Raw genomic sequence first — 26846 nt, 5'->3', positions numbered from 1 at the left:
TGCACTTACCGCCTTTTTCCACCAGATGGCAGACTAGACAAGCAGAAATCAGGTCGCGCTGCTTGGTAAACGGTTCACGACTAAATCCACATGATCTGCAGACCGCATGAAGTTTGGAGGTCTGTGGCAACTCTGCAAAAATTTGGTGCCCTCTGTGCACTCACTCTGTCAATTTACATGATTTACATATTTTAGTCTAGGCAACCCAAAATGTGACGTTCACATATGTGGACGCCAGGTTCTAGGAGGTTAAAGAAGTCCAGATGCTTTTCCTTCCAAGCTCCTTAGATCACAATACAGTTTCTCTCAATCTTTTAAAGTGTAAATCTGTCTGTACGTGCTGGTACCACTTCTGTCTGTTGCACTTATTTACTCTAGGATGGGTGTCAGCTAACAGAAAAGGAGTAAATACTTTTTTCCATTGTTACAAAATAAAATAATAAATAAATAACTATACTGTACAGGCAAAAATATTCTACAGACACTTTTCAGTTGTGAATTGAAGCAGGCCTGGTCAGATTTAGAGCAAATCTAAGTTTCAGGTGATATATCCACTTAGACTATGGTTTAAAGATCTAATGTTTAAGAGAATAAAGTTGTTATGATGAGATTGAGCAGTGATTGATCCCCTGGACTTGCTTGATACCCTGCACTTTCCATTCCTATCACATAAGCTGGCCCTGAAGACCTGCACTTCATGTTGTTGATGAAAAAAAGACAGTTGAAAAATGCAAGAAATGTTTAAGAAATTCTAAGATTTTTTTTTTCTTTCGCAATCACTGTTTAAACATAACTACCAAAAGAGCTGTACAGGAAAGGAGTGTCTCCTGTCTGGTAAAATACCATGAATTCAGTCCAGGTTAAATGACTCAATAATATGGGCTGCACCCAATAAAGTAAAGAAAACTTGTCTTGTAAAATTAGGGTGACCATATTTTGATTTCCATTTGATTTCCAAAAAAGAGGAGATTTGGCTTAGTCATGAAAAACTTTAATAATACAATTGCTTAAAGAAAACTTTAACATATTTAAACGATAGGCTTTTACAAGTCAACAACTGCAAAAAAGAGGACGGTTGGTCACCCTAGTAAAATGGTGAAATATTATCCGTTCATCCATTCTCTTCTGATTATCCAATGGGGAAATATTGTTTTTCTGAAAAATTCTCAATAAATTACTTAGTACAGTGGTCCCTCGTTTATCGGGGTAGTTATGTTCTAAAATTAACCCGCAATAGGTGAAATCTGCGAAGTAGCCAACTTTATTTTTATACAATTATTATAGATGTTTTAAGGCTGTAGAACCCCTCACAACACACTTTATACACTTTTCTCAGACAGGCATGAACATTTTCACACTTTTCTCTCTTGTTTAAAGACTCTCAAAGTTCAAACCTTTGTAGAAAAATAAGTCCAGTATTATAGAATGAAACCAAAGACACCCGCAGGTGACTTTGGCGGTGCAAAACGTTTCATCGACATTGTTGTGTTTGTTGGCGAGAAAACTTACAAACACACAGTACAGCACTTCAAAGCCACACTGGTAGCGATCGAAGATTTATTTAAACTTGACAAGCTGGACACATTCTGTAATGTACTGGAGACACGGCACGAGATTGATTGACAATGGTCACCCTGTACACCTCTGACTTCTGCTACAACTCTGAATTATGCCACATTCAGAAGTTTGCAGATGACACAGCCATCATGGGGTGTATCTGGGATGATCAGGAAGAGGAGTACAGAAGTCTGGTGAGGAACTTTGTCGCATGGAGTCACACAAACCACCTGCAACTCAACACCTCAAAGACTAAGGAACTGGTTGTGGACTTCGGGAGGTCCAGAGAAGGTCCCCTGCCGGTTCAGATAGAGGGGGAGGAGGTGGTCAACAAGTACAAGTACCTCGGGCTGTGGGTGGACAATAAACTGGACTGGTCATGCAACACAGAGCACCTGTATAAAAAAGCCCAAAGCCGACTGTACTTCCTCAGGAGGCTGAGGTCTTTTAACATCTGCAGGAAGCTCCTGAGGATGTTTTACCAGTCAGTGGTTGCTGGAGTACTTTTCTATGCTGTGGTGTGCTGGGGGAGCAGCACAGCAAAGAAGGACTCATCCAGGCTGGAGAAACTGATCAGGAAGGCTAGCTCTGTGGTCGGCATGAAGCTGGACACTCTGGTGACAGTGGCAGAGAAAAGGACACTAAAAAAACTGCTGGACATTATGGACAATGCTGGGCATCCTCTGCACACGGCCATAAACAACCAGAGGAGTCTGTTCAGTGACAGGTTGCTTCTCCCAAAGACAAGAACTAACAGACTTAAAAACTCCTTTGTCCCACACGCCATCAGACTGTTTAACTCCTCTCTGGAGGGGAGAGGGAGGGGAAACAGGAGGACAAAGGAGGGGGGAACAACTAAGCTGTAGTGCCTCTTCACTTCACTGTGCAATACTTTTAGTGCAATACTCTTGTTAATAGTCAACGGTGCAATAAACCTCAATACTTGAAATGTGCAATTCACTTGTATTTTTATTTTTATTCCTATTTATTCTATTTATCCCCTTCGTATATTTTATTTATATATGTCTCTGTATTTATATGTGTGTGTGTGTGTGTGTGTGTGTATATATATAACATTCTGTAACTCTGTAACTTCTGTCGGTGCTGTGCTTTTGGAAACCGAATTTCCCAGAGGAACCCACCCGAGTGATTAATAAAGTCTTATCTTATCTTATCTCTCTCTTATCTGGTCTACAGCCAATCAGGATGCAGAACACAATGTGCTGTAAAAAAAAAAAAAAGAAGAAGAAGAAAAAGAAAAAACTACGGAGCCCTGCAAGGGACATGGGAGAACAAAAATGAAGATGAACTTTTGTGAGATTTCGCAAAAGTAACTCGGGATCTCGCAAACGTTTTGCGAGATCTCGCAAAATAGGCTGCATCCTTCAGAGGCTGCCAGCTTGAAGCTGACGACCCAGGCGACGAAGGCTGGCCCAATTCAAAGGCTGCTCCAAATGTGTCCTTTGTGGGCCAGCCTTTTCAGGCGAGAATCTAGCTGTGTACACTTCAAATATCTGCTTGGTTTATCAAGACATCATATATTTGCAAAGGTGCTCCAACGTTTTTGGAGATGTCTGTTACCCACCAGTTTGAAGTTTTGCGAGATCTCGCAAAAGTTCATCTTCATTTCTTTTCTCCCATGTCCCCTGCGGGGCTCAGTAAAAAACAAAGCATGCAAAATTTCATGCGAAATAGCAAGGCAGCGAAAGGTGAAACGTGTTATAGTGAGGGACCACTGTATTGAAAAATTAATTACAGTATAATTTGTTTCTCCTTTCCTGTAAAATACCTACAATTTAGGCCCTATTTAAAATTATTTATGCAGTACTTGAATGTAGTTAAATAAGAGTTATCCTCTTATTCGAGTGTACCTATTTTGCCTGGTGATTTTGTCATTATACACATTAGACAAAGAAATTTAGAACCAAATTTTACATTTCATACTGGTGTTTACTATATTATACTATGTGTCTGTATCAAGTATCAGTGTCTCCTTTGTCTCCTTCTTCTTGGCTTGGTAACATGTAACAACTGAACATGTTGGCATTTTACAATTATCCCCTCTTTCTGTCAGCATTATAGATTCAGCTGTGTTGTAAAGTTAATAGGCTAAATAGGATAAGTGATGTGTCCTAAAGTATCCTTTAGATCAATGACTAGATGCTGGAAAAAAAAAGAGCTCACCTCTTGGGTCGCAGTTGCCTTTGTCTTCATCCACAAGTACACGGTTAATTTTTAAAACAGCTCCCCCAAGTTTCTTTAAATAAAATACCCCCATCCACATAAAACTAAAAAGAAAAACCCATCTCAAGCGTTGTCAAGACCCAAACAAACATATAACCCTAATCTGACTGAAAATCAGAATCAGAATCAGAATACTTTATTGATCCCTAGGGGAAATTATTTTTTGTTACAGTGCTCCATTATAAACTAACATTAACAAGACATACACTACACTAAGAATAGCACAATATATACATATATATATATATATATATATACATAAAAGTCACTTATCAATAAATAGCTGAAAAAGAAACATGTGTAGCTGTAGCAGTAAACAGTGTGTTAAGTGGATGCGTTGTACAGGGAGATGGCCACAGGCAGGAAAGATTTCCTGTGTCGTTCAGTGGTGCTTTTCAGTAATCTCAGTCTCTCACTGAACGAGCTCCTGTGACTGACCAACATGTCATGGAGTGGGTGGGAGGTGTTATCCAACATTGTCTTTATCTTGGACAGCATCCGCCTCTCCGGCACCACCTTGAGGGAGTCCAGCTCCATCCCCACAACATTGCTGGCCTTACGGATCAGTTTATCGAGTCTGTTGGCATCTGCGACTCTCAGCCTGCTCCCCCAGCATGCAACAGCATAGAGGATCGCACTGGCCACAACAGACTTGTAGAAAATCCTGAGCATTTTCTGGCAGATGTTGAAGGACCTCAAAAAATAGAGACGACTCTGGCCCTTCCTGTAAAGTGCTGTGGTGTTTTTAGCCCAGTCCAGTTTATTGTCAATGTGTACTCCAAGGTATTTATAGTCCTCCACAATGTCAACACTGACCCCCTGGATTGAAACAGGGGTCAAGTGTTTCCTGGTCTTCCTGAAGTCCACGATCAGTTCCTTGGTCTTTGCCACGTTGAGCTGCAGATGATTCTGCTCACACCACGTGACAAAGGAGTCGACCACAGCCCGGTACTCTGTCTCATCATCCCTGCTGATGCATCCAACCACCGCAGAGTCATCAGAAAACTTCTGAAGATGGCAGGTCTCTGTGCAGTGGCTGAAGTCTGTGGTGTAGAGGGTGAAGAGGAAGGGGGAGAGGACAGTCCCCTGTGGTGCCCCTATGCTGCTGATTACCTTGTCAGATACACACTGTGGGAGACGTACATATTGTGGTCTTCCTGTCAGGTAATCAACAATCCAGGACACCAGAGAAGCATCCACCTGCATCACTGTTAACTTATCACCCAGGAGGGTTGGCCTGATGGTATTGAAAGCACTGGAAAAGTCAAAAAACATGACCCTCACAGTGCTCGCCGGCTGGTCCAGATGGGTGTAGACACGATTGAGCAGGTAGATGATGGCGTCCTCAGTTCCGAGATGAGGCTGATAAACAAATTGAAGGGGATCCAGATGTGGTCTTACTATGGGTCGCAGCTGGTCCAGGATGAGCCTTTCCAGGGTCTTCATGATGTGGGAGGTCAGTGCCACGGGCCTGTAATCCTGGGGGCCACTGGGACGTGGCGTCTTTGGTACAGGGACGAGGCATGATGTCTTCCACATCACCGGGACCCTCTGCAGACTCAGACTCAGCATAAACAGTTTATGAAAGACTCCACACAGCTGGGGGGCACAGGTCTTGAGGACGAGGGGACTCACTCCGTCTGGTCCAGCAGACTTGCCTGAGTGAAGTCTCCTCATTTGCATCTCAACCTGGTATTAGATAGTAGAAAAAGTAGATAAAGGCAAAAACATCGCAAGACAGCATCTCTGTTTTCCTTTTTCGTGTGTAAATGTAAAAACCGAGTCTTTCATATGCTTCATTTACATGTGCACAAAAACATATAGCAAAGAAAAAGCCACATTCGTCAAAATACAAGTGTACATGTGGACGTAGCTTTTGTGTCTCTGTTTTCTGCTGCAGGTGAGAGACGAAAATTGCTGCTCAGTCCTCCCTTTGCGCTTCTTTTCTACACTCAAGCAGCATTTCATTTATCACAAGTGCTCACATGCAAACATACCAACACTACTCACTCACTGACATATCACATAATTTTTTCCATATAGTGTTTTTGACATCCTATTATTTGTTGTGACCTTTGAGCTACTTGTAATACTGCAAAGTGTTTTTTACGATAGCATCAAGTGATTTCAGTTTGTGTGGCGGGAGGAGGAAAACAGTGGAGCAATCTACAATTTTTGAGGAGTGGACTTGCAGGCTTTTATTGCATAAAAAGACAGGACTGTAATGGTAAAGTGCAAACTGGATCACAAAACAACTACATTTGATTGCCAACACAACTTTTAGCATGTGTTAGCATGTCTGTGAAAGCACCTGCACAGACAGCCTGCTAACACAAATGTAGCCAAGCTGAGCACAGCAGGCAGAGCCTGAACTTAAAAAGGTAACAAAGACAGTAATTAGCAGTTCACCTTGCAGTGTTGTATGTCCCATTTCTATCTGTATGTTTCAGCACTGGATGTGTAGTTAGCTTAGTTGCCTTCCAAGCAGGTGTGATTCCTGGCCAAAGTAAAACTGTTTTGAGATTGTAACTCAGGAGGAAGAGTGGGCTCTACAGCCTCTTTTCCTTGATTTCTTCTTGGAATTGCCAAGGGCACACAAATGGTGGGGGGAAAGTTTTCCTATAACCAGTGTTGGGACTACGCGTTATTAAGTAACGCGTTACAGTAACTACGTTATTATTGTGGTAACGAGCACGGTAACTAGTTATTATGCCAAAATCAGGAACGCGTTAGTCGTTACTGGGATTTAGATAGGGTCGTTACTCGTTACTTCGTGTGGTGGCATCGCGGAGCTTCCACAGATTCAGTAACATTAGCAAGTGGTGGAGGCAGCAGGTGGATGAAGGAAAAGGGACGCAGAAGGAAAAGAGACCCGAGGCGGCCGCCGGTCCAAGTGTGAACTGAACTTCAGGTAAGAAGTTATGACCTGCAGTCTCTCTGGGTCAGATATGAACCAAGTTTAGGTGGAGTTTATTTTCGTTATTCTGACTTTTTCCGTACTGCTACTAGCTAGCATGACGGAGTTTCTATACAGCTGGGTGGTGCTATGAAGTTAATGATGTTGAACTTTATTTTGTTCATAAGTTATTAGAGTTGCCAACCGTCCCGTCTGGTATTCAGAGAAAATATTACGCGTTTCTTATTGAGGTGAAAAGGAACAGTTTGTCCCGTAATTCAGCTACAATGAAAAAGACACAAAGCTGGAGTTATTCTGTGTCTTTACGCTGCAGCTGCCTCTTCTTCTCTCATTCTCCCCCCTCCCTCTCCTGTTTCTACTTCAATCATGAAAACTGATCAATGATCAGCTGATCGGCTTTTCTCTCTTGTTTATTTATTGCTCACTTTGCGCCGAAAGAGGAAACCAGCGGATGTCGCGCTAACCAACAGCAGCACGTTTAAGCTTGATCAGCTGTTGTTAGAATTTATTTAATATTAATTTCTACTATCAGCTGATGTTTGCTGGAGCCACAGCTGCAAAAAAGCTGCTGGTCATGATATGGTTTGGTTATCTGGTGAGAGGGAAACATGAAGATGAAACCAGGAGATGTCCTTACTGGATCATCAGAGCTGTGATGGAGAAACAGGTTTACCTTTTAGGTGACATGAATGAGTTGAACGGAAGTTATGAACTGTTTCTGAGAGACAAATAACACCAGGATCCTTTTTTAGGTAGCTGACAGCTGGTAACTGTGCAGGTGCGGATCTAGCAAAGTTGCCAGGGGGCCAGGTAGAGCATTAACAGGGAAAGGGGGACACAAAGAAATACTTTTCTTTCTTATTCTCATTTAAAATGTCTCGCTTTTAAAAAATAATTATCTGAATCTTACAACAAACGATTGATAGATTGATGCATATATACCATCAAAACAGTGTACATCACTGTCACAACAGTGTTTATTTTCATTCAAAGGCTTTATGATTTTTCCTATAATGATGGGCCGGTCTCTAGTCAAAATGCCCGGGACGATTTATTTGTCCCAGTCCAGCTCTGTATGCAGCTCATCTGCAGTCTGGTGTTACCTACATCTTCCTATTCAGAAGGCAGAATTTCCGAGTTCTGAGTACAATCGAAAGCACCACGACTGCAGTTTTTGTGTTGGATGTAAAAGGCGCACATGACACTGTGACGTAGGCTAGAATCATGGCAGTAGTCAATGACGGTCCAGGCGTGGGATTTCTCTCGTGGAAATATGCACATTATCTTTTCCTTTCTATTGGTAGGTGGCACAGTGCACCTGTGGCAAGTAAGCAAGCTAGAAGACTGGCAAAGTTATGGAAGCAACACATTAACAAGAGAATTCTGAGTAAAACCAAAGTTACTTTCCCTAGTAACTAGTTACTTTGAAAGTAACGAGTAACTTGAAGTAACTGAGTTACTTTTGAGAGAAGTAACTAGTAATGTAACTAAGTTACTATTTTAAAGTAACTTACCCAACACTGCCTATCAGTGAGTGAGTGGTTACTCTGATTACTCTGCATATCTAAGTGAGCTTGGGCAATATACTGAACCCTAATGCTTTCATGTGAGTGAGTGCAAATGTTAAACAATGTTGTCTAACATGTTGAATGTAAATGTTGAATGTCTGTTACTTGGTGTAAAAAGCTAATTTAGAGCTCCAATTGAGTGAAAAGTTTTTATTGCTTTTATTGTTAATGTACAAAAAAACAAGAGCATGCAAATTGTGTCAAAAAATTCATTGTGCTACTAGCACAACCTTTGTCCTCAGCAGATATCTGCACAGACAATAATAACATAACGCTAGCGAAGATCCTAGAGTGACATCAAAGCTGAGTGTATGCAGACCTGAGCCCAGCAGCCAGAGCCTGAACTTCAACAGGTAACAAAGGCAGTGATGAGGAATTAGGCTTGGACACTGGAGCCTCCATTTGACCTGCATTTTTAAGTATTGGTGGTATACTTGTTAGAGCTAAGGCTACAGCTATCGATTATTTTGGTAATCGAGTTAGTTATCAGTTAGTCCGTCTTTTAATCGGATAAGAAATGCTTTTGTCTTATTAATGAGCAATAAATCCCATTCAAAGAAAAAAAAACAACCCTCAGGTCTTTCAGAATATTATGAATAATAATATGCATATTAGTTTGCATTTTAGAAATTACAATGTTTTAAAGTTTAACTGCATAAAATTGATTTTTTATAAAAAACCAACAAAACTAAACTCTTTGATTGGATGTACATTTCATACTGAAAACATTTTCTTAAATTCAAAAATATATAAATAATCTCAAGTACGATCAAAGGGCAAAGGCAAATAAAATAAGATATATACGCAATCGAAAATAAAGCATACCTTTACTCTGTTTTCTTGCCTGTTTTCTTGGAGGCAACTTTTTGTCCTGCGGAAAACAGACGCTATGATGATATAGACGTTAATTAATAGCGTCCAACTGAACAACAACCCTCACGTCAGTGGCTCAGAGTTGCCCATGTACATTTTTATTGGCCTGTGAAAAAAGCTTTTATTTTTATATTTTTAAACGCGAATCCAGTTTAATTGATAAAATATTTTATATTACTCCACTTTCAATCTGAAAAATGGTACGAACGCCTTGAAATAAATCTGGACTAGTACACCCCATGCCCCCCTTTAGAGTCACCACTATTTGCTGGAGGTATCGCTTCCATATAAAATTTGAATACACCTTCTGGAGGCTTACTGCAGACTTATTGCTGTGTAAAACAAACAGTGGTGGAGGGAAATGCCAGTTTCCTTTTCCTTTTCTTCATGTCGGAGTTTATTGATCAGGTGGTTTGATGAAGGACTCCTGCTAGCTTTTTCCCAGTTAAGGTTTTAATGGTAATTACAGGAACAGGGCCTCTGTTTTAAACACTAGAAACACTCTTTCTTTTACTCAGTTTGAGCTTACCATCTCATTAAAAAAAACTGTGGCAGCGTCATCATCACTGCTGCTATGTTATCTGTGTTTTTGTTTAAAACTGGGGGCTGTGTGGGCTTAATGTTTTCAGACTTTTTATTCAAACACTGCTCCTAAATATGTTCCTACTGCAGAGCTGTTTTTAGTTACAAGAATGAAATGTTTGTCTTTTCATCATTTAACACAGCGGTCCCCAATCCACCAGTCCGTGAGGCGTTTGGTACCGGGCCGTGACAGTTGAGGCTTGGGTGTGAAATGTACTGTTTTCAGGGTTTTTATTGTTTTTTATCGTTATTTTTTTAAATCATTTTTATCATTGACTCGGTTTCCCCGGGTTTTTTCCTGTGTGTTATGAAGAAATCTTTTTTTGGGTACCGGTACTGGTTTTATTTTGTTGTATTTGTTTGCGACACCTTAAAGGCCGGTCCGTGAAAGTATCATCGGACACAAACCGGTTTGTGGCACAAAAAAGGTTGGGGACTGCTGATTTAACACATCGGCATACTGCAGAGTCATGTGTTAAATGATGCACTGTCTGTGTCAAGAGTTTTATAATCAAATTACTGGAATTACTCGATGAATCGTTGCAGCCGTAGTTAGAGCAGTTGATCCGGGTTCGATTCTGAGTCAATGCAAAGCTGCTTTGCTGCTGTAGCGGAGAGGAAGAGCAGGTTGTCTACTGTCCTTGGCTGCTCTACTCTTTATGTAAAAAAATATTTTTGGGCAAGATACCGTACCTGATGAGCTTGTGTGTGTGTGTTTGTGTGTGTGTATGTGTGTGCAATTGTTAGACAAGGTGCGGGTGAAATAACTCCCCAGACTAAGCGGAAAGGTGCTTTATACGCACCAGCAATCACTTCAAAGTTTGTTGTTGTTGTTTTTGTGTTTGTACTGTAAGAAAAATCATATGTGTATTCTCATTAGCATATATGATGAGGATAGGGGTTTGTGGCGGTGCGTGGAACTGTAGCCTCAGGTTTATATTGTTATCACGTTATGTGACAGTGTGTTTAAGTTCATGTTACAGAGTTAAGCAAAAGTAACCAAATTAGTTTCTCTGGAGAGTAAATAAGCAACACACCGCATTGCTTTTAAGGAAAGTAACAAGTAATGTTTAACGCTTTAAACTTTTTGAGTAACGACCACAACATTCTGATAACTTCACCCTCCGACCTCTTTAAATGTGGGCACGTCTGGGTCCAACAAGTCCACATTAACAAAAATGTAGTAAACAATCGCACTAATAATACAACAGCAATCCAACAAAGTCACAGGACTCAGTTAAAATCATCCACACTGTCACAAAAATATCGAGTAAATTCATTCAGTGTTTCCTCGCTCAGCTCTCTCTCTCCGTGTGGTTTCTAAGGTCTCTCCATCTCTCTCTGTTACCGGCAGGCAGCCAATCATCTGCAGGGTCTCGCGCCTCCTGTTTTCGCCTCACCTCGCCTCAGTGCCAATCAGACCGTTCACACTGCGCACACGCCACGGCACGTCGCCACGGGCGCCGCTGACAGCAGGAGACACGGCGGAGGGCACAAGCCACCACACACACACACCTCCCCTCCCTGTTACTGAACATCAGCGTTGTGTGTACCCCCTGCCACCACCCTCCCCCCTCCCTCGCTCCCTTCACTCTGTCGCAAGAGCGACGCACGTATCCGTTCATAACCTCCGCCATTATTCATCACCCCCTACCCCCTCCCTCTCCCCCGTCCTTCTCCTTTCTTCCCATGGTGCCGTTTTTTTTCCTTTCCTCGAGCTCGTCTCTTTTTCCCACCCCTGCAGGGTCTCCACAGAGCTGCTTCCTCCTCGCCTCACCCGGGCTAATTTAACGCCTCTCTCTCTCTCTCTCTGTGTGTGTCTCTCTCCCTGCCTCGCACTGGCTTGTGCCAAGCCCAGGTGATTATCCATCCGCCCCCCGTTATCCGTTACCCCCCTCCTCCTCCTCCTCCCCCCCCCCCCCCTCCATTCCTCCTCCTCCTCTCCTCGGTACCAACAGACCGACAAATCCCTCCCGGTGCTCCTTTCTCCCCCCTACCCCTCCTCTCCTCTCCTTTCCTCTCTCTCTCTGTCTCCTTCCCGCCAGCCATGATCCGTGGCGGGCTAATTCCCAGACGGTCTTCTTCCTCTTCTCCTCCTTCCTCCTCTTCTTCTCATCACCCTCTTCCTCCACCACCTCCTCCTCCTCGCGGGCCCGGTAAGTAGCAGCAGCAGCAAGCGCCGTCCATCTTCTCGTTTACTCCTCCTCTCTCTGTCGGACTGCATGCTGTGTTCACGGTATTTACCGCTCGTTATCGAGTCTGGCTATTTTTTTTTTTTTTGATTGACCCCCCTCCCCCCCAACACTCACCCTCCCCCCTCCCTCTCCTCCTTCTTCCCTCCTTCCTTTTCCTTTCTCGTGCTGTGCCGGGGGAGGGGGGGGGGGGAAGGAGGGGAGGTGTTAATGTGTCGCGTGGGAGAGCCGTTTTCCCCCCTCGCGGCCGGTGGCCACCATGACCTTCTGTCGGAGCTCGCGCCAGCCCGGTTGACCAGACAGGGTAATTAGTTACGCCTCGGGGGAGTGGGAGAGTGGTGGTGGTGAGGAAGGGGGGGGGGGGGGGGGATGTTGCGAGAGACACACACACACAGACACACACAGGCTTGACGTACACACTGGCTGCGCACGCAGAGCAGAGCGCACGGACGCACACACACATTTGAGGCTGCACACATTCAATTCTTTTCACATAGACATGCACACACACACACACACACACACAGGGACACAATTTCAGTCTCTTTCTTTCTCCATGCAAACACATTTTCAAGCTCACACATTTGCAGCCCGTTTATTCTGCACACGCTCACAAACGACAATGACTCCTTTACAGTTGGACTTAACCATTTGTGTGTGAGTTTGTGCGTGTGCACACCGAGAGGTCAGAGGTCACTTATAATCAGATTATTCCACCCTTTCTGATATTTCGAGGCCTCTGCTTGGACCTGAGATCTGCCTTACGTGAACTTTTTTGCCTATTGAGTGCCCTCCGTGGAAGCACTGGGGTCACGACCTGGCCTTGAAACCGACGCTGACGAGCTACAAATAGAGGCCTCAGTTCACTCGATGTCGGATGTTGCGGTGTCCCTGGTGGGGATTCGGCGCTTGCTTGCTCAAGGGCACGTCATCACCTGAGGAAAAGGGAATTCCACAAAGGAAGACGAAGAAGATGGCAGCTTGTTCTTTGTTTCCTCTTTTGTTTGCAGCCTTGTGTCATCGCCATCTCCATATAAAAGACAAGACGTAGCCACCGTGATGTCACCAGGTAGTTTGTTGGAGCGTTTTGTGCGCTGCCATCATGGTTTTTGAAACCAAGTGAGCTGTTGATGTGATGATTTTGAGGAGAGCTTATTCTCGACTAAATTTCCTATAATTTTTAAAATTCATTAGGAAAGCATTAGCCGAAGTCAGACATCGAGTTAGAATCAGACTTCTACACAGTTAGACTTCTTTTTGCAGCTATGAGCAGTCGCCCCCTGCCGAACCTCAGAGGGAATGCAGGCTTAAGGGATTTCCCCTCGCTTACTGTCACAGGATAGTCGGTCTTTCATGTCCTCTGACGGCTTTACTTTCTGGGTTTACTTTCAGATTAGATGTGAATAACTGAGGGTAATGGCCTGCCGACTTAACTGACCAATCAATCAGCTACATTAAAATACTCTCTGTAGATCATTTGTCAAATCAAATTAAATCAAATCACTTTTATTGTCACATCACATGTGCAGGTACATTGGTACAGTACATGTGAGTGAAATTCTTGTGTGCGAGCTTCACAAGCAACAGAGTTGTGCATTTGTGGGACTAAAACCACAGAAAATCTTGTTGCTGAGCCTGAAAAAGATGATCCACGAGAGTGAGGGTTTTCTTTATTGAATGCAGCACCTTCACCTGACTTTTATTTTTACTTTCAGAGCAAAACGTGGCGACCACGCAGAACTAACTAGCTTCCTGTGCAACAAAGCCCACCTGAGTGTGTGTGAGTGAGTGTGTGTGTGCGCTTGTATGTATATGTGTGCGTGAGGTCATGTCGGGCATGACGAGTGGCGTGTGTGTGGACAGTGACCTCTCCTCGATGCTCCAGAGAAGCTCAGCCCCCTCGCACCATCACCCAAATCACCATGGCTACGGCGGACAGGGACAGGTGAGTTGACGTGTAAACTTTTGCATCCATGTTGGTCTCCCAGTGCAGGGCTGCAGAATCAGCGGGTGAAGCGAAGGTTAAATCAAATTAAATTTAGAAGGTTCCTGTTGAAACTGGCCTCGGGTCATTGCCAAAAACTCAATTAGATCATCCAGGTAGGCATCAATTACAGAACCCACCGCTGCTCTGCTGCGAGGGCGCCGATCTCAGGGTCAGCTGGTCGATTGTTCGGTCAATACGCTTTCTCATTAGTCCAATCCACTGCGTTACTTTCAAAGAACGAAACAAGCCTTTTAAGGATTGATCCATTAGCTGTGAAAATGACCCCCACATTTTCACAGCTAGGGGGGGACTGCCAGCTTAATTAATGCTCACATTTACAGAACTTTTACTTTTCAGTTTCCTTCTTGTCACTCTGCTCCAGAGAATACAGCGACGGTGTGGTCAGACCAACTGCAAAATAAATGTTTCCTGCAGTGAGACGACAGACGAAGTCTAGGCAAAAATGGATTTACTACAAAGACAGAATGTGGTACTGTTCATTAAGAGTTGTACTTTGGAATAAAGTAGTTCTTAGATTGGCTCTCATGAACGAATGTTTGTAGGCAAATAATAGAGATGAATAAAACTGCACTGGTGAATACAGCGGATATTTCTTTGTGAGCTGTGAAGGAAGGAAAACGTGGAACAGATCTGTGCAACAGTATTTGCTCCCTTCCAGATTTTGTAGCGATTTGCATATATGTCTTGGATTTTTTTTTAGATTCGATTAGATAAAACTTTATTAATCCCTCTGGGAAATTCGGTAAATCGTTTAGATTTAATGTCAATATTAGACAAAGATAGCCTGAGTAAATACAAAACACAGTTTTTAAATGATGGTTTCATTTATTAAGGAAAAAAGCTATCCAAACCCACTAGGTCCTTTGTGAAAAGTAATTGTTCTCTAAACCAGGGGTCCCCAATCCCAGTCCGCGAGGGCTGGTATCCCTGCAGGTTTTAGATAACACCCTGGGTCAACGCACCTGAATCACACGATTAGTTCATTACCAGGCCTCTGGAGAACTTCAAGACATGTTGAGAAGGTAATTCATCCATTTAAATCAGCTGTGATGGAACAAGGACATATCTAAAACCTGCAGGGACACCGGCCCTCGTGGACTGGGATTGGGGACCCCTGCTCTAAACAGTACCTGGTTGTTCCACCCTTGGAAGCAATGACTGCAATGCCAATGAGTCTTTCGTGTCATGGTGGAGGAATTTTGGCCCACTTTTACTCTGCAGCATTGTTTTAATTCAGCCACACTGGAATATTTTCAAGCATGAGCAGCCTGTTTAAGGTCATGCCACAGCAGCTCAATCTGGACTTTGGCTAGGCCACTCCAACACCTTCATTTTGGTTTTGTTGGGCAATTCAAAGGTGGACTTGTTGGTGTGTAGCCAGCTTTTAGCAGTCGTCATTAGGCATAGTATCAACTCTGTCGCCTTGGTGTTTGCTGATATTTGAGGCTCCATTAACAGGTGAACCGCTCTGTCCTTTGTATTTTGCTCCATGAAGACAGCTCTGCCCACCAACCTCCCTGTAAAGCCACTTTATCCGTGTGCTTTTTTAAATTGATTATGGCTGGTATTGATAACAGTGATTGGTGCTATGTCCTGCAGGTGTCGGGCCTGGCTCCCATGCTGGACTACACTACAGAGATGGATCGGTACCGCTCCTCCATCGCCAGTTTCTACAAGACCAACGTCAATATGAACATGAACGTTACAAACTTCCCTCAGTCAGCCAAACTGGCCGCCCGCTTGGCCGCGGCCGCCCCCATCTTCCCTCCCACCGCTGCCAGACTTGGGGCTATGGCGACGACGCCCTGGGGTTGCCACGACAACATGAACATGAACATGAACCACCCGGCGGCAATGTTCTGGGGCCGACCTAAACCCGTGGCGGCCACGCCGACGCACCACCCCCACCACCATCATCACCCCTCTGCGACGCCGGGTCACATGACATCCTCGCACCCCCATAGTACCAGCATGCACCAGAGCAGCAACAGTGGGTCGGGAGGGGGAGGAGGTGGTGGGAGCAGTGACGGTGGAGGGGCTGAGAAACACGGACACACTGCCTCACTTCCTGTTTCACAGGGAACGGCACACCATCACGCCATGGCATCAAGCAACGGGAACTTCCTTCCTGGATACAGTGGCGGAACAGACTGTGGCGTCATGAACAAGCAGGGACACACCCACGCGGACATGATAGGCCTATCAGAGGGTGGCAGCTGCAACGGAGGAGGGGTTATGGGTGGCAGCTTCCTGGGGGGGCTGGGACTACCTCCCGGGGTCATTGTTATGGCAATGGGGTCAGCAGGGGGCGGGATCTCAGACGCTAGCAGCGCCTTTCAGATGACAGGCGGCCAGCGGGCGCTAACAGACTGCCAGCAGCATGCCAACTCCTCCCCCTGCCCCTCCTCCTCCTCGCCCCCATCATCAGGCGTGACAGCGGCGGCCGTTTCCTTGTCGTCATCATCATCTTCGTCATCCGGGACGGTGGCTAAAAGAAAGAGGAAGCGGTGTGGCGTGTGCGGGCCGTGCAGGCGGCTCATCAACTGTGGCGTCTGCTCATCGTGCCGCAACAGGAAGACGGGTCACCAGATCTGCAAGTTCAGAAAGTGCGAGGAGCTGAAGAAGAAGCCGGGGGGAGGAGGGGGGGTGCTGGAGGTGAGTTCATGCACGCACACGCACGCATACACACGTGCACACGCACAGCATTGGCTGGACGTTAGCAAATGTATGTCTCATCTTCTCTTTCTTCTGTGTGTGTGCGCATCTCTGTCTGTGTGTGTGTGTGCATCTCGGTGTGCGTGTGTGTCTCGGTGTGTGTCCTGGCTCACTTAACCCAGATCACTGGCAGTGATGCTCGAGCTGGAAGGCATCGCTCACCCTGCTGAGTGTGTGTGTGTGAGTGCTGTGCAGATGGTGGGTGGTGAAATGTGAGAGCTCGGTCCCTGCTGAGGTCTGGCAAGCCGCCAGCAGACACACACACACACACACACACACACACCAACACTGATTCACAGTGATAAAGCGGCCAGGCAAGAGGGAGGGAACGGCGAATATTTATGTGATCTACCACTGCTGTGTGCGTGCGTGTGTATAAGAGTGTGTGAGCGCAATAAGAATTAGTGGCGATCAATAATTCTTTGACACCAGCATTCGACCTCACTGATGACTCTATATATCTCTCTCCCTTTCTCTCTCTCACACACACACGCACACGCACTTCCTGTGGGAATCGCTACAAACTATCACTAATTATTCCCTCATCTGCACACATGTGCTGTGAGGACACGCGCTGAAACACTGTGTGTGTGTGTGATGGGAAGAGAGTGAATTAGCAGCCATAATCTTCCTCAATTACACGCTAATTGGACCTGTGGAGGCTAACGGCAAGTGACAGCGGCGTGTGTGTGTGTTACAAAGTATGTGAATGTTTGTGAGGGCAACTCTCTCTCTCCCTCTCTGTGTGTGTGTCAGCAGGTGGTTTCACACTCTTGCCTCATTCTTTCCGCTCTCTTTGATGTCGACCTGACAAACTCTCAGCCTGGCACCAAGTTTACTCTGTGAGATGAACAGCAAAGCACCCTGGGTAGTTTTCTCCACCTTTCTCTGCAGCAGGATAACCTGTCAGAGCCCAGAGCAAACTGGCCACTAACTTCAAAGTGATTTCAAAACCAGTCACAGCTGATTTCAGTGCACTCGATGCAACATATGCAAGGATATCATACCCCGCATATGTAGGCGTCGTCACTTTTAAGAAGTCCAGTTTTGAAGCCTTAATTTCAACTTCATGTCCATCGTCATGTTGGCGGTTGTGGAGCTAGAAGCGACCATATTTGGATGAGAGGATGTAATTGAGTTATCAGTTAACTGTGCTAATTAGTGAGTGTCACTGACCAAAACTGAAGCACAGACTTCTTCGATGGTCAACTCTTAGCAGGTAGGGTGACCACATGTCCCTCATTACGCAGAATTTATGGTTCGAGTCTAAGGATGGCCCTTCTACCTGCAGTGGCGCCAGTGTACAAATAAGTGGTACAACTGGTCTGTGGGCCATTCTTGCTTGTTTTGTTGTTGGTCCGTTAGCCAGCCAAAGAGAAGAGTGAAGTTATAAAATACAAAGAGAGATCATGGCAGCGGTGGAAACTTTTCATTGTTTTTTACACTCGGTTTCACTTCAAACATTTTTCTATTCACGGAGTGAGCAGAGAAGGGTTTTCAACCGCAGACGTGCTCCCATCCTGGCCTCCAAAATCCTAACTACAGATTGCTACCATATGACATTTGCATCTGCCAAATGCTAATTGGTTGACAAGTAGGTCAGAATAGGACAGGAGCAACAGGAGTTCACCAGGAATGGGAGAACTGTGAAAAAACCCCATCGAAGATTAAAAAAGAAAAAACAAACAAAAAAACCCCCCAGCAATGTAACAATTATGCAGATTGAAAAATTATGCTTCAAGTGAGACTGCACAACATCTTAAACATCTTACAAAAACCTCCCACATTTTGACTGGTTCTGCACTTTTCTACGCCTTCTTTTACCCAGAGCATATGAAGGGAAAGCATTTTATTATAGTCACATGAAACTTAGCCAGTTTAATACTGAGCTCATATTTTGTTGAATATGATGGAAACCACCATAAAGGAAATGAAGTGGTAGTATATTCTGAGAAGTAACATTTTTGTCTTTCAGGTTTTTTTCTTAAACATATTTTTCAGTTTCACACTGAAGAAGAGTACATGTGTCATAGTTGGTTAAAAATAGCGAAATTGTCACATATGGCTCTGTCAATCTACAATGTATCGCTACTGAAAACCACAGACCACTGACCATACAGAATTGCAGCTGTACAGGGGTGTATAAAGACTATTTCATGGACCATAAAAGAAACTTATTATCTTACTATCTTATTAAAAGATCGAAAGCAACAGGAAAAGTTGCATTGAAATATATTAGTCTATTACGACTATATTAATCATCAGATAATTGCAATAATATCCTCCAAAAGGCTCAAAGAGATCAAACAGTCCAAATGTAGCGGAGCTGAACCTGTGTCGCCAACCATCTCTCAAAGAGGCCACACCCCCAAAAATACTGGGGACTGTTTCATTATTGGGGTCACCTTTTAATTTATATTAAAGAACTTGTTTTTACATGCTTTCCCTTTACAGATGAATACTTTACTTTGTGACTGGTGGCTCTTCTTTCAACAAACCCTCTTTTTTTTAAGATTATCTCAGTATTAAACTAAACCAGTGATAGTTTGTGTATCCACACAGTCAAAGAGATTTGCTGTTTTTCGAAGTTAATTTATATCCCAAACCCCAAATTATAATGAAATTAAACTTTATCACAAGGTGACAAGACAGGAAATCTATATTGACTCTATGAAGTTCTGCTGGCAGCTTTTCAGAGGAAGGAGAGTATAGTCGCAGCAGACCGACTTTGATCTACAGCCTGCATCACTGCGGATGTGTTTACCCACACAAACGGTTCAAGAAACACAGCAGAAACTGCGAGCCAGCGTTGATGCTGATGTGATCCAATATTTACAATTTAACTGAAAAAAAGTCAAAGGTAAAAGACTAAGATTCAGGAAAGAAATAGTAGAAACAGACATTTAGGTGTGTATTTATTTTGTCATTTCGATTTTACTGTCAGTTTTCCTATGTCTCACGCCACATTTTGTCTCCTATTCTTAGCGGCCTCCCTCTGTCCCAGCCAGTGAGGCATTTCGTTGGTTCTTCTAGCCTTCCCTCCACCAACAGAACCAAAATCTGGAGGCCTAGCAGGAAGTCACCATCACACGGACTGCAAAATCAGCAAAAGGACTACAACCTCTGGAACTGAAATTGATTCTCTGCGACAGGATTACAATTTCATACTGTATGGATGACAGTTCCCAGACTGAGACTATTCCCACCTCAGCTGGAACAGGGAGTAGCTAGACAGAAGGAGAGGAAGAGGGGGCAGTTTGGTCACAGGCAACCGGACTTGGCCAATTGATGTGGTGATGCCATAATTGCATGTTTTTCCCAAGATTGTGTAAAGGTAAATTTATAAATCAATTCTTAAAAAGGCGCACACAGAATGTCCAGACCGTAGCAAGCAAACTGGCTAGAACAGATACTAGTCTGTATTTGTACTGGCTAAACAAACTTGTTCCAGACCTCTAAATTGTCTATCACTCCTCCTGTTTGCTTTTCTTAACAAACAGTTCAGGCCTTGACTATTGAAAGGATAGGCCGCTAAGTAGCCACATAAAAATAATCTATAAATTCTGTAGCTCTAATCTATTACATAAAAATTTCGAAAAGCTCAGGTTGTTCCATTGCAAGCTTGACTGGATGAATATCGAAACATTAACGGTTCTCTTATGGCTTACTCATAGAGTTGCAATCAATTCAAAGACTAGTGCTGGAACAAAGCTGCCACTATGTCTATGTCTGTAGCTAGGCTGTTCTTAAAATTACATGAAATTGTATCAAAACGACATCTTTGAGGGTATATGAAATCTGACATCTACTGGTGAAAATGCAAGAGTATTGCCCTGTACCTCTACTTTTAGCAGTTCTTTGTGTCAAGATCTAATCCACTTTTTATGGACTGATTTTTAGACTTTCTTTCATTGGGTCTCAGCCTTATAGGTAGGGTAAGGATCTCGGATGCTGCTCTTTTGCATCAAAAGCAGCCAGCTGTGGTGGTTTGAGCATCTAATTAGAGATTCCCTCTGAGTACTGTCCTTTGGAAGGTTCCAGTACAATCCAAGCTCGAAGGAGCCATGCAGATTGTAGATCCCATTTCAGCCAAGAGAAAACTGGGAACTCCCACGGGTAACTGAAAAATGTTGCAGACATTGGGAGAATAATACCCTGCATAGTTTGCTATCAATGCAACCTGACCCCGAAAAACAGAAAATAGAGGCATGGCATCAAAGATCAATAAGCCAACAGCAGAGAGAGTGTTCTGTACCTGCTTTCAACAGTAAATGTTAGATTTGGGAAATTGGGCTTCTTTGTAAGCTTGACCAGATGTTTTGGCCAGATGTTCCGGTCACGTGATTGCTCTGGCAAAAGCGGGTGGTGTTATCAATAAGGTAGATTATCCATTTCAGATCCCAGTATGGACCTCAACATGAAGTTTACCTTAGCCTGGTGTACCTCATGTAGCCTTGATTTAAAAATGTCTGAAAATAAAAGAAGAAAAAGGAAGGAAAAAGGCAATCAAAGCAGTGTTTTTGTAAGTTCCAGAACAGTCTTGACAATCTCATTCACATAAACATGTATTAATTACATAGAAATCATTTTAAGTGCCAACATTGTAACCGTTTTATCCATTTCCTCTAATGTGTTATGTAGCTTTTCTGTAAAGGTCCATCAAGTCACAAAGCCCAAAGTCCACACCAAAGGAAGGTAGTCTCTCCCAGAAGAAGAAAAGCCCAGTTTGTAGCATAGGATTTCCTGTTGTTACTTATAAACATCATTCTGAAATAACAATATATGCCAGTTTGGTCCTGTTAAACTAATGACAATGGATTACTCTCACTGTAATCCCCCTGACACTAGGAAAATCATGTAGCTAACATTACCTCACCTCTGACTGGCCACCCACAGGAAAGAGCTTTCTGGAAATAATCTTCAGTAAATATAAGAAATTATACAAACTTTAGTACCAAATGTAAACCAGTAAACAGATTTCATGAAATTCAGCAATCTTGCTGACAAACATATTTTGCTAAGAGAAAAAGTATTATGTTAATAGTGACATTATTGCAAGGACGCTTTGTGTACTGTGCAATGTAGCAACTTTTTTTTTTTTTCTTTTTCCATAACACTTATATTACCAGGAAGTAAAACAATTGAGATGAAACATCTCTTTCTGGCTTCCTGGATTTTGTGAGAGTGTCCTTATCCTAAACAGGGAGCATAAGTCTAGCCTGGTTTTCAGTTATGGCAATTATGACAAAACCATAGTTCTCAGAGAAAAGCTGTTCAAACATGGGGAGAACATGCAACAGGGCTTACCACTGAAGCATCGTGCTGACGTGCTTTTATAGAAGACTGTTCTTGTTCTGGGTCAAGGTCCAAACTCCTTAATCTGGATTTCTTTTATGAATAACATATCTTTAAGGTATGTAAGCGGTGTTCACATAAACATCCAAGACATTACCAGTGAAAAGCTGATTGTCTGAAAGTTCGAAGTAAATAGAAAAAATAACTATACCGGATTAAATTGGCTACTCTTCCTTTCAGGGTGTTCAAATTCATGTGCAGCCCAACATGGCTTAGGTTGCATAGTGGAAGTCATCCTCTAACCCCTCAGGACCCTGCCTCGGGATGTTGGAGCAGAACTCTGCATTGGCAGCCTGACACCTGAGAGTGAACTCAGGGTGCACAACACACAGTTTGCCATAATATCAACTAGCATGGTAGTAGAACTCCTGATCTGACCTTTGAGCTTCAATTCTTCACATTCTGCTCTCTCACAGTTGCACTTTTTGATTTTAGTACATAAAGTATAATTTTGGTCAGCTGTAGTCTTGCTGTCTTGAGATGTCCGATAATGTGAACAGAAGCCGTATATATGGTATATAGTTTGTGATCATGGCACAGATTATGTATGTTTGTGTACAGCCTTCACAATCTGTGATAAAACTGTCACCTGCTTCCTCTTCTTCCTCCTCCTAGCAAACCACAAACCCCATTGTAGCCAAACCAGGAAGATTCAGGACTTAACCACAGAAACAATTACAGTCTGACCAAAACCGGATGACACGTTAACCTCAAAGGGAAAAAAAATCACCACAGAGAGGATACAAACTGACCTCAGCAGGACGTGATTCAGGACTGTTATTAAGGACTACAACTTCACCACAGTAGGACTACCACATCACTGTTATCTGTCTCTTCTGTCTACCTCCTCCTCAAGAACATTAAAGGCACCTTGATTGATTCTTATTGGGCTCTGTTCATGTTGGTACGGCATGATCTGCTTCTTAACTCTCTAGATGGTCCGGAGCTGATCTGCCTCTTGTGGAATCTGGTGTTTAGATTTTGTATTTGCAAGTGTACTCTGCTGTCTAAATGAGTCGTGAAATGTCTGAATTTATTTTATTTGTCTAGATTTAATGGAAAGTTCTCAGGGTGCAGTCACACTTCTGGTTTATATGAACTACAGTAGACTGAACACAAAACTCACTTTGTTGCATTTTTTTTACATTTGATTAAAAGGTGGCAGTTGAAGGTTTGAAATTCCTGTCTTCACTAAAAGCTTAAAATGGCAAGATGCATTTTTAGAGAAGTATGGATCAGAAAATCTGCTCTCAAGTTACACCTCCAGTCCTGAATATTCAGATCTCTAAAGTTCATATCTATGAGACCCCTGCCAGGACCTCCAAGAGAGTTCAGAACCAGTTTCTCTGTACTTGTATCTGGGCATATTGTACCACACATGGTGACCAGTAGGATCCAGAACAGAAGAACTCACCTGCAGTTTATTTGTGGCACAGAGACTCACCCTTGGATCATCTGGAGAGCTCTGAGGTTCTGAGTATAACTCTGGGACTAAAAGGAACTGAACTGAACTAAAAGATCAAATCAGAACATTACACACACACAGAAAAAAATAATGTTATTTCCAACACGTCTGTAGGCCATTGATGAGGCCCTATGAGACTTTGTGCACAAAAACCTTTATTACTGTTAACAATAATTTGTCTTATAAAATGATTGGACGGCAGAATCCACAGCCTTCTTAAAGTCTTATTTTGAAATATTATCTTCACGAATGTTGAGCAATCTGCCATCAGAAGACCTTTGATATGCCATATGGATGAAAGTACTGGGCCAACCACACATTAGGAGCTGCTCGACCATGGAAACCCATGCCATGAAGCTTCTGGTGACGTATTTTGCTGATGCTAGAGGCCTACTCTTTGTAATGTTTAAAATGTTTGTAGAGGGACGCTGCATGGCTAAGTGCTTGATTTTATACACCTGTGGCAATGGAACTGAAAAAAACCTGAATTTACTGATTAGGAAGTGTGGCCCAGCACTTTTGTCCATATGGTGTATCTGGAAACAGTCAAGAATGTTAGCCATTTCACATGTTTTCTGGGTTGGATCACATAACATTTAGAAGATTTTCATTATAACACACTCTTGTTACTTTATCACTTATCCACTCAGTAGATAAGTGATTTGTAACTAAGAAAGGAGAACACTAACTCCTGAAATACATAAATGTGATTCCAGCCAGACACTATAAAAAGGTGGATGTAGATACTGTAATGCCATCCAGTGGTTTTTGAAATCCTGGGAAAATTATTTCTAAATCCCCAGTCACGCTTGTCTACAAATGGTTCAGTGACCTGATGGCAACCTTATGGTTAGCAAAAACTTCCTTGTGATTGCTTTGGTCACTGGCAGATTGCAGTGGTCATAATTTGGATGAATGTGACAGACTTGTCTACAAACAGTAGTCAGTTACCGTCCAAGCTACAGTTAAACTGAAAAGAAGGATGCAAACTGGAACTGGATACTATTTGCCTTCATGAAACCGAACTTTTACTATAGAGGCAAACATTCTCCCTTTCTGGTTTGCTTCAAACTTTTTCAAGTTTTACTACCCTAGCAGCCTAGCAGTTAGCAAGTATTTGCAAACAAACATGAAAAATTTTAGTCAACTGTGGAATTTGGTAGCAACCAAATTTAACATCAGGAGGTTTTTGGTAGTGGACCTTTTTTTTTGCAACAGATTACACCCAGTGTGCAGCAGAAACATTGAGGAACCACTACCAACTAGTTGGGAAAAACAAATTTCCTTAGCTACCAATACAGCAAAATTGGTTGTATCACATCCAACACTGCAGACAACTCTCGAGCAAAGTGTGCATAACATCACATAAGAAACGTCAACGGGACCCTAAGTCTTTCTGCAACCCTAGCTACCACCATCTAGTGGCTTTCAGATAAATTGCAGTGTTTAGGTACTTGGGCATTGACTTCATTTTTCCAACCTGAAAATACATCCGTGTTTTATACTATGGTCCTGTGTAGCTGATCAGTACTTCGACAAAGTGGTCTTTAGGTGAAACACAAATACTGAACTATATTTTCTAACACTATATTTGTTGAATTTTGACCAGAAAGAAGAAATAACACAAGACAAAAAATAGTAATCACAACCTGATCCTTTTGTTCCACAGACAGCAAGCCCAAAAATTCCGATTTAATAAAGAAAATCTTTATTAATTTTTAATTATTTCAAAGAGCACATATTTGTGTTAATTTGTTGCAAATAATCTGACATCATCAGCATATAGCTATGTAGCTTTATGCTCAATGCATCCTCCTATTATTCCATAAATATATGAGTGTGATGCCATCATGATTGCTTGCTCTGACATGTTGACAAATCTGTACCTGACAAATATGGCGACAGCTTCTTGTAATAGAAACTGGCAGTAAAATATTTTAAATGTTTTACTTGGACGTTCACGTCCATAACAGACAGCACCACTAGTAGGTCAGAATTTCAACTTCAAAGAAAATGTCTTGATAATTACCTGATGATTTGGTGTTAAATTTGTACAAAGATTCAGGTTTCCCGCTGAATGATTCCTATTAGTTTGTTTGTGGCTGGTTTCAGTTACTACCATCAGTGTGTTGAAGTTTCTGCACCTGCCGACGTGATGGAAATACAGATTACTTTTATTTTGACGTAAGCCTAATTTATTTTTGGAGGAAAATGTTCCATTGCCTCATTGTCGGAATCAAACATCCCCTTTTTCTCAGGTTGGCTGAGGTGTCGAAGGTGTTGAGGGGGGGTTTGAGAGAGGAAGGGGGCGTTTGTTTTGTATGTGTGTCCTCCTCCTCATGTATTCTGTCTCTGTGACCTCCTCATGTGCTGAATTATAATAAAGCATTTCAAAGATTAGCTGCGAGTGTGTGACAGACACGCAGTGGATGTCAGGTGATTGCATCATACAGTATTGTTTGTAATGATGTGTGTGAGAGGGAGAGTGAGAGAGCTGGAGGGGAAGGGGGAGAGTGAGAGCAGGCAGGCATGAAAATGAACAATATGTTTTCTTGTGTTTGTGTGAAATTCTCTGCCACAAGATGGAAGCTGAGTGTGTGTCTAAGAGTGTCTATGTGTGCGCGTGGGCTTCTCATCTCAGTAATGGTGTTGCTATCAGAAAAAGAGAGAAAGACTGAAAGGCTGGTTGTCCCTGACGACAGTGTTCCGTGTTGCCTAGCAACAGCGCTAACAATGGCCCACCACCAGTGTTCTAGAATGTGGGTGTGGCCTGACAGATAGAGAGGGGTTGAGTGATAGAGGAGGGCACTTTTCTCTCAGCAGAGTTTTCAGCCCATTAATCTCGTGATAAACAGCTGTGACATGAATGATTGATGTTTATTACAGTCTGTTGCAAATCTGCGAATAAAGCAGCTTTCCTTAAATCTGTCAGAAATCTAAACAAACAAACAAACAGCATGCAAAAGGAACGCCATTACACAAAAAGAGATGACAAATCTAAAGGCACATCTACAGCTTTAAGAACCACTTCGTGCTTATGCAAAAAACAAAAAACGAAGTCTTTAAAACTCTGACGTGAATAAAATTCTGCACAGGGTTGAGGTGCAAAAGACATGGTATGCTGAAAATTACCAAATCCAAACAAAAATCATAATAATAACTGCACTATTGTACAAAAAGTCTTGATCCACTCTTCGCTTCTTTATTTGCTGATAGGAAATTAGGAATTACAGCAGGTTAAAAAAGTATTGAAGAAAATATATTTCTAAAGTTGCTATTGACATGAAATTCTCACCAAAGTCAGCTACAACCCATCCCAGCTGCACACAGAAAGAAGTAGAACATAGATGTCCATAAATTATGTGTAATA

The 26846-nt window shown here is 42.9% G+C and overlaps 1 protein-coding gene across 1 annotated transcript; it reads left to right on the top strand.

The window, feature by feature from the left end:
- The first annotated feature begins 11379 nt into the window (after window positions 1–11379).
- Window positions 11380–25659, top strand: LOC146713351 (uncharacterized). The gene is made up of 4 exons (XM_085447287.1): window positions 11380–11897; window positions 13649–13878; window positions 15541–16596; window positions 19642–25659. The coding sequence occupies exons 2-4, from the start codon at window positions 13762–13764 to the stop codon at window positions 19687–19689; spliced, it is 1221 nt and encodes a 406-aa protein (XP_085303413.1). The 5' UTR covers window positions 11380–11897; window positions 13649–13761; the 3' UTR covers window positions 19690–25659.
- Window positions 25660–26846: the final 1187 nt, after the last annotated feature.

Source organism: Copadichromis virginalis, linkage group LG3 (genome assembly GCF_057382275.1).
Source record: "Copadichromis virginalis isolate Kocher_CV1m ecotype Utaka linkage group LG3, C_Virginalis_male_GT1.1, whole genome shotgun sequence".
NCBI classification, from domain to species: Eukaryota; Metazoa; Chordata; class Actinopteri; order Cichliformes; family Cichlidae; genus Copadichromis; species Copadichromis virginalis.
Note: the sequence above shows the minus strand (reverse complement) of the source record. Positions and strands in the feature narration are given on the sequence as shown.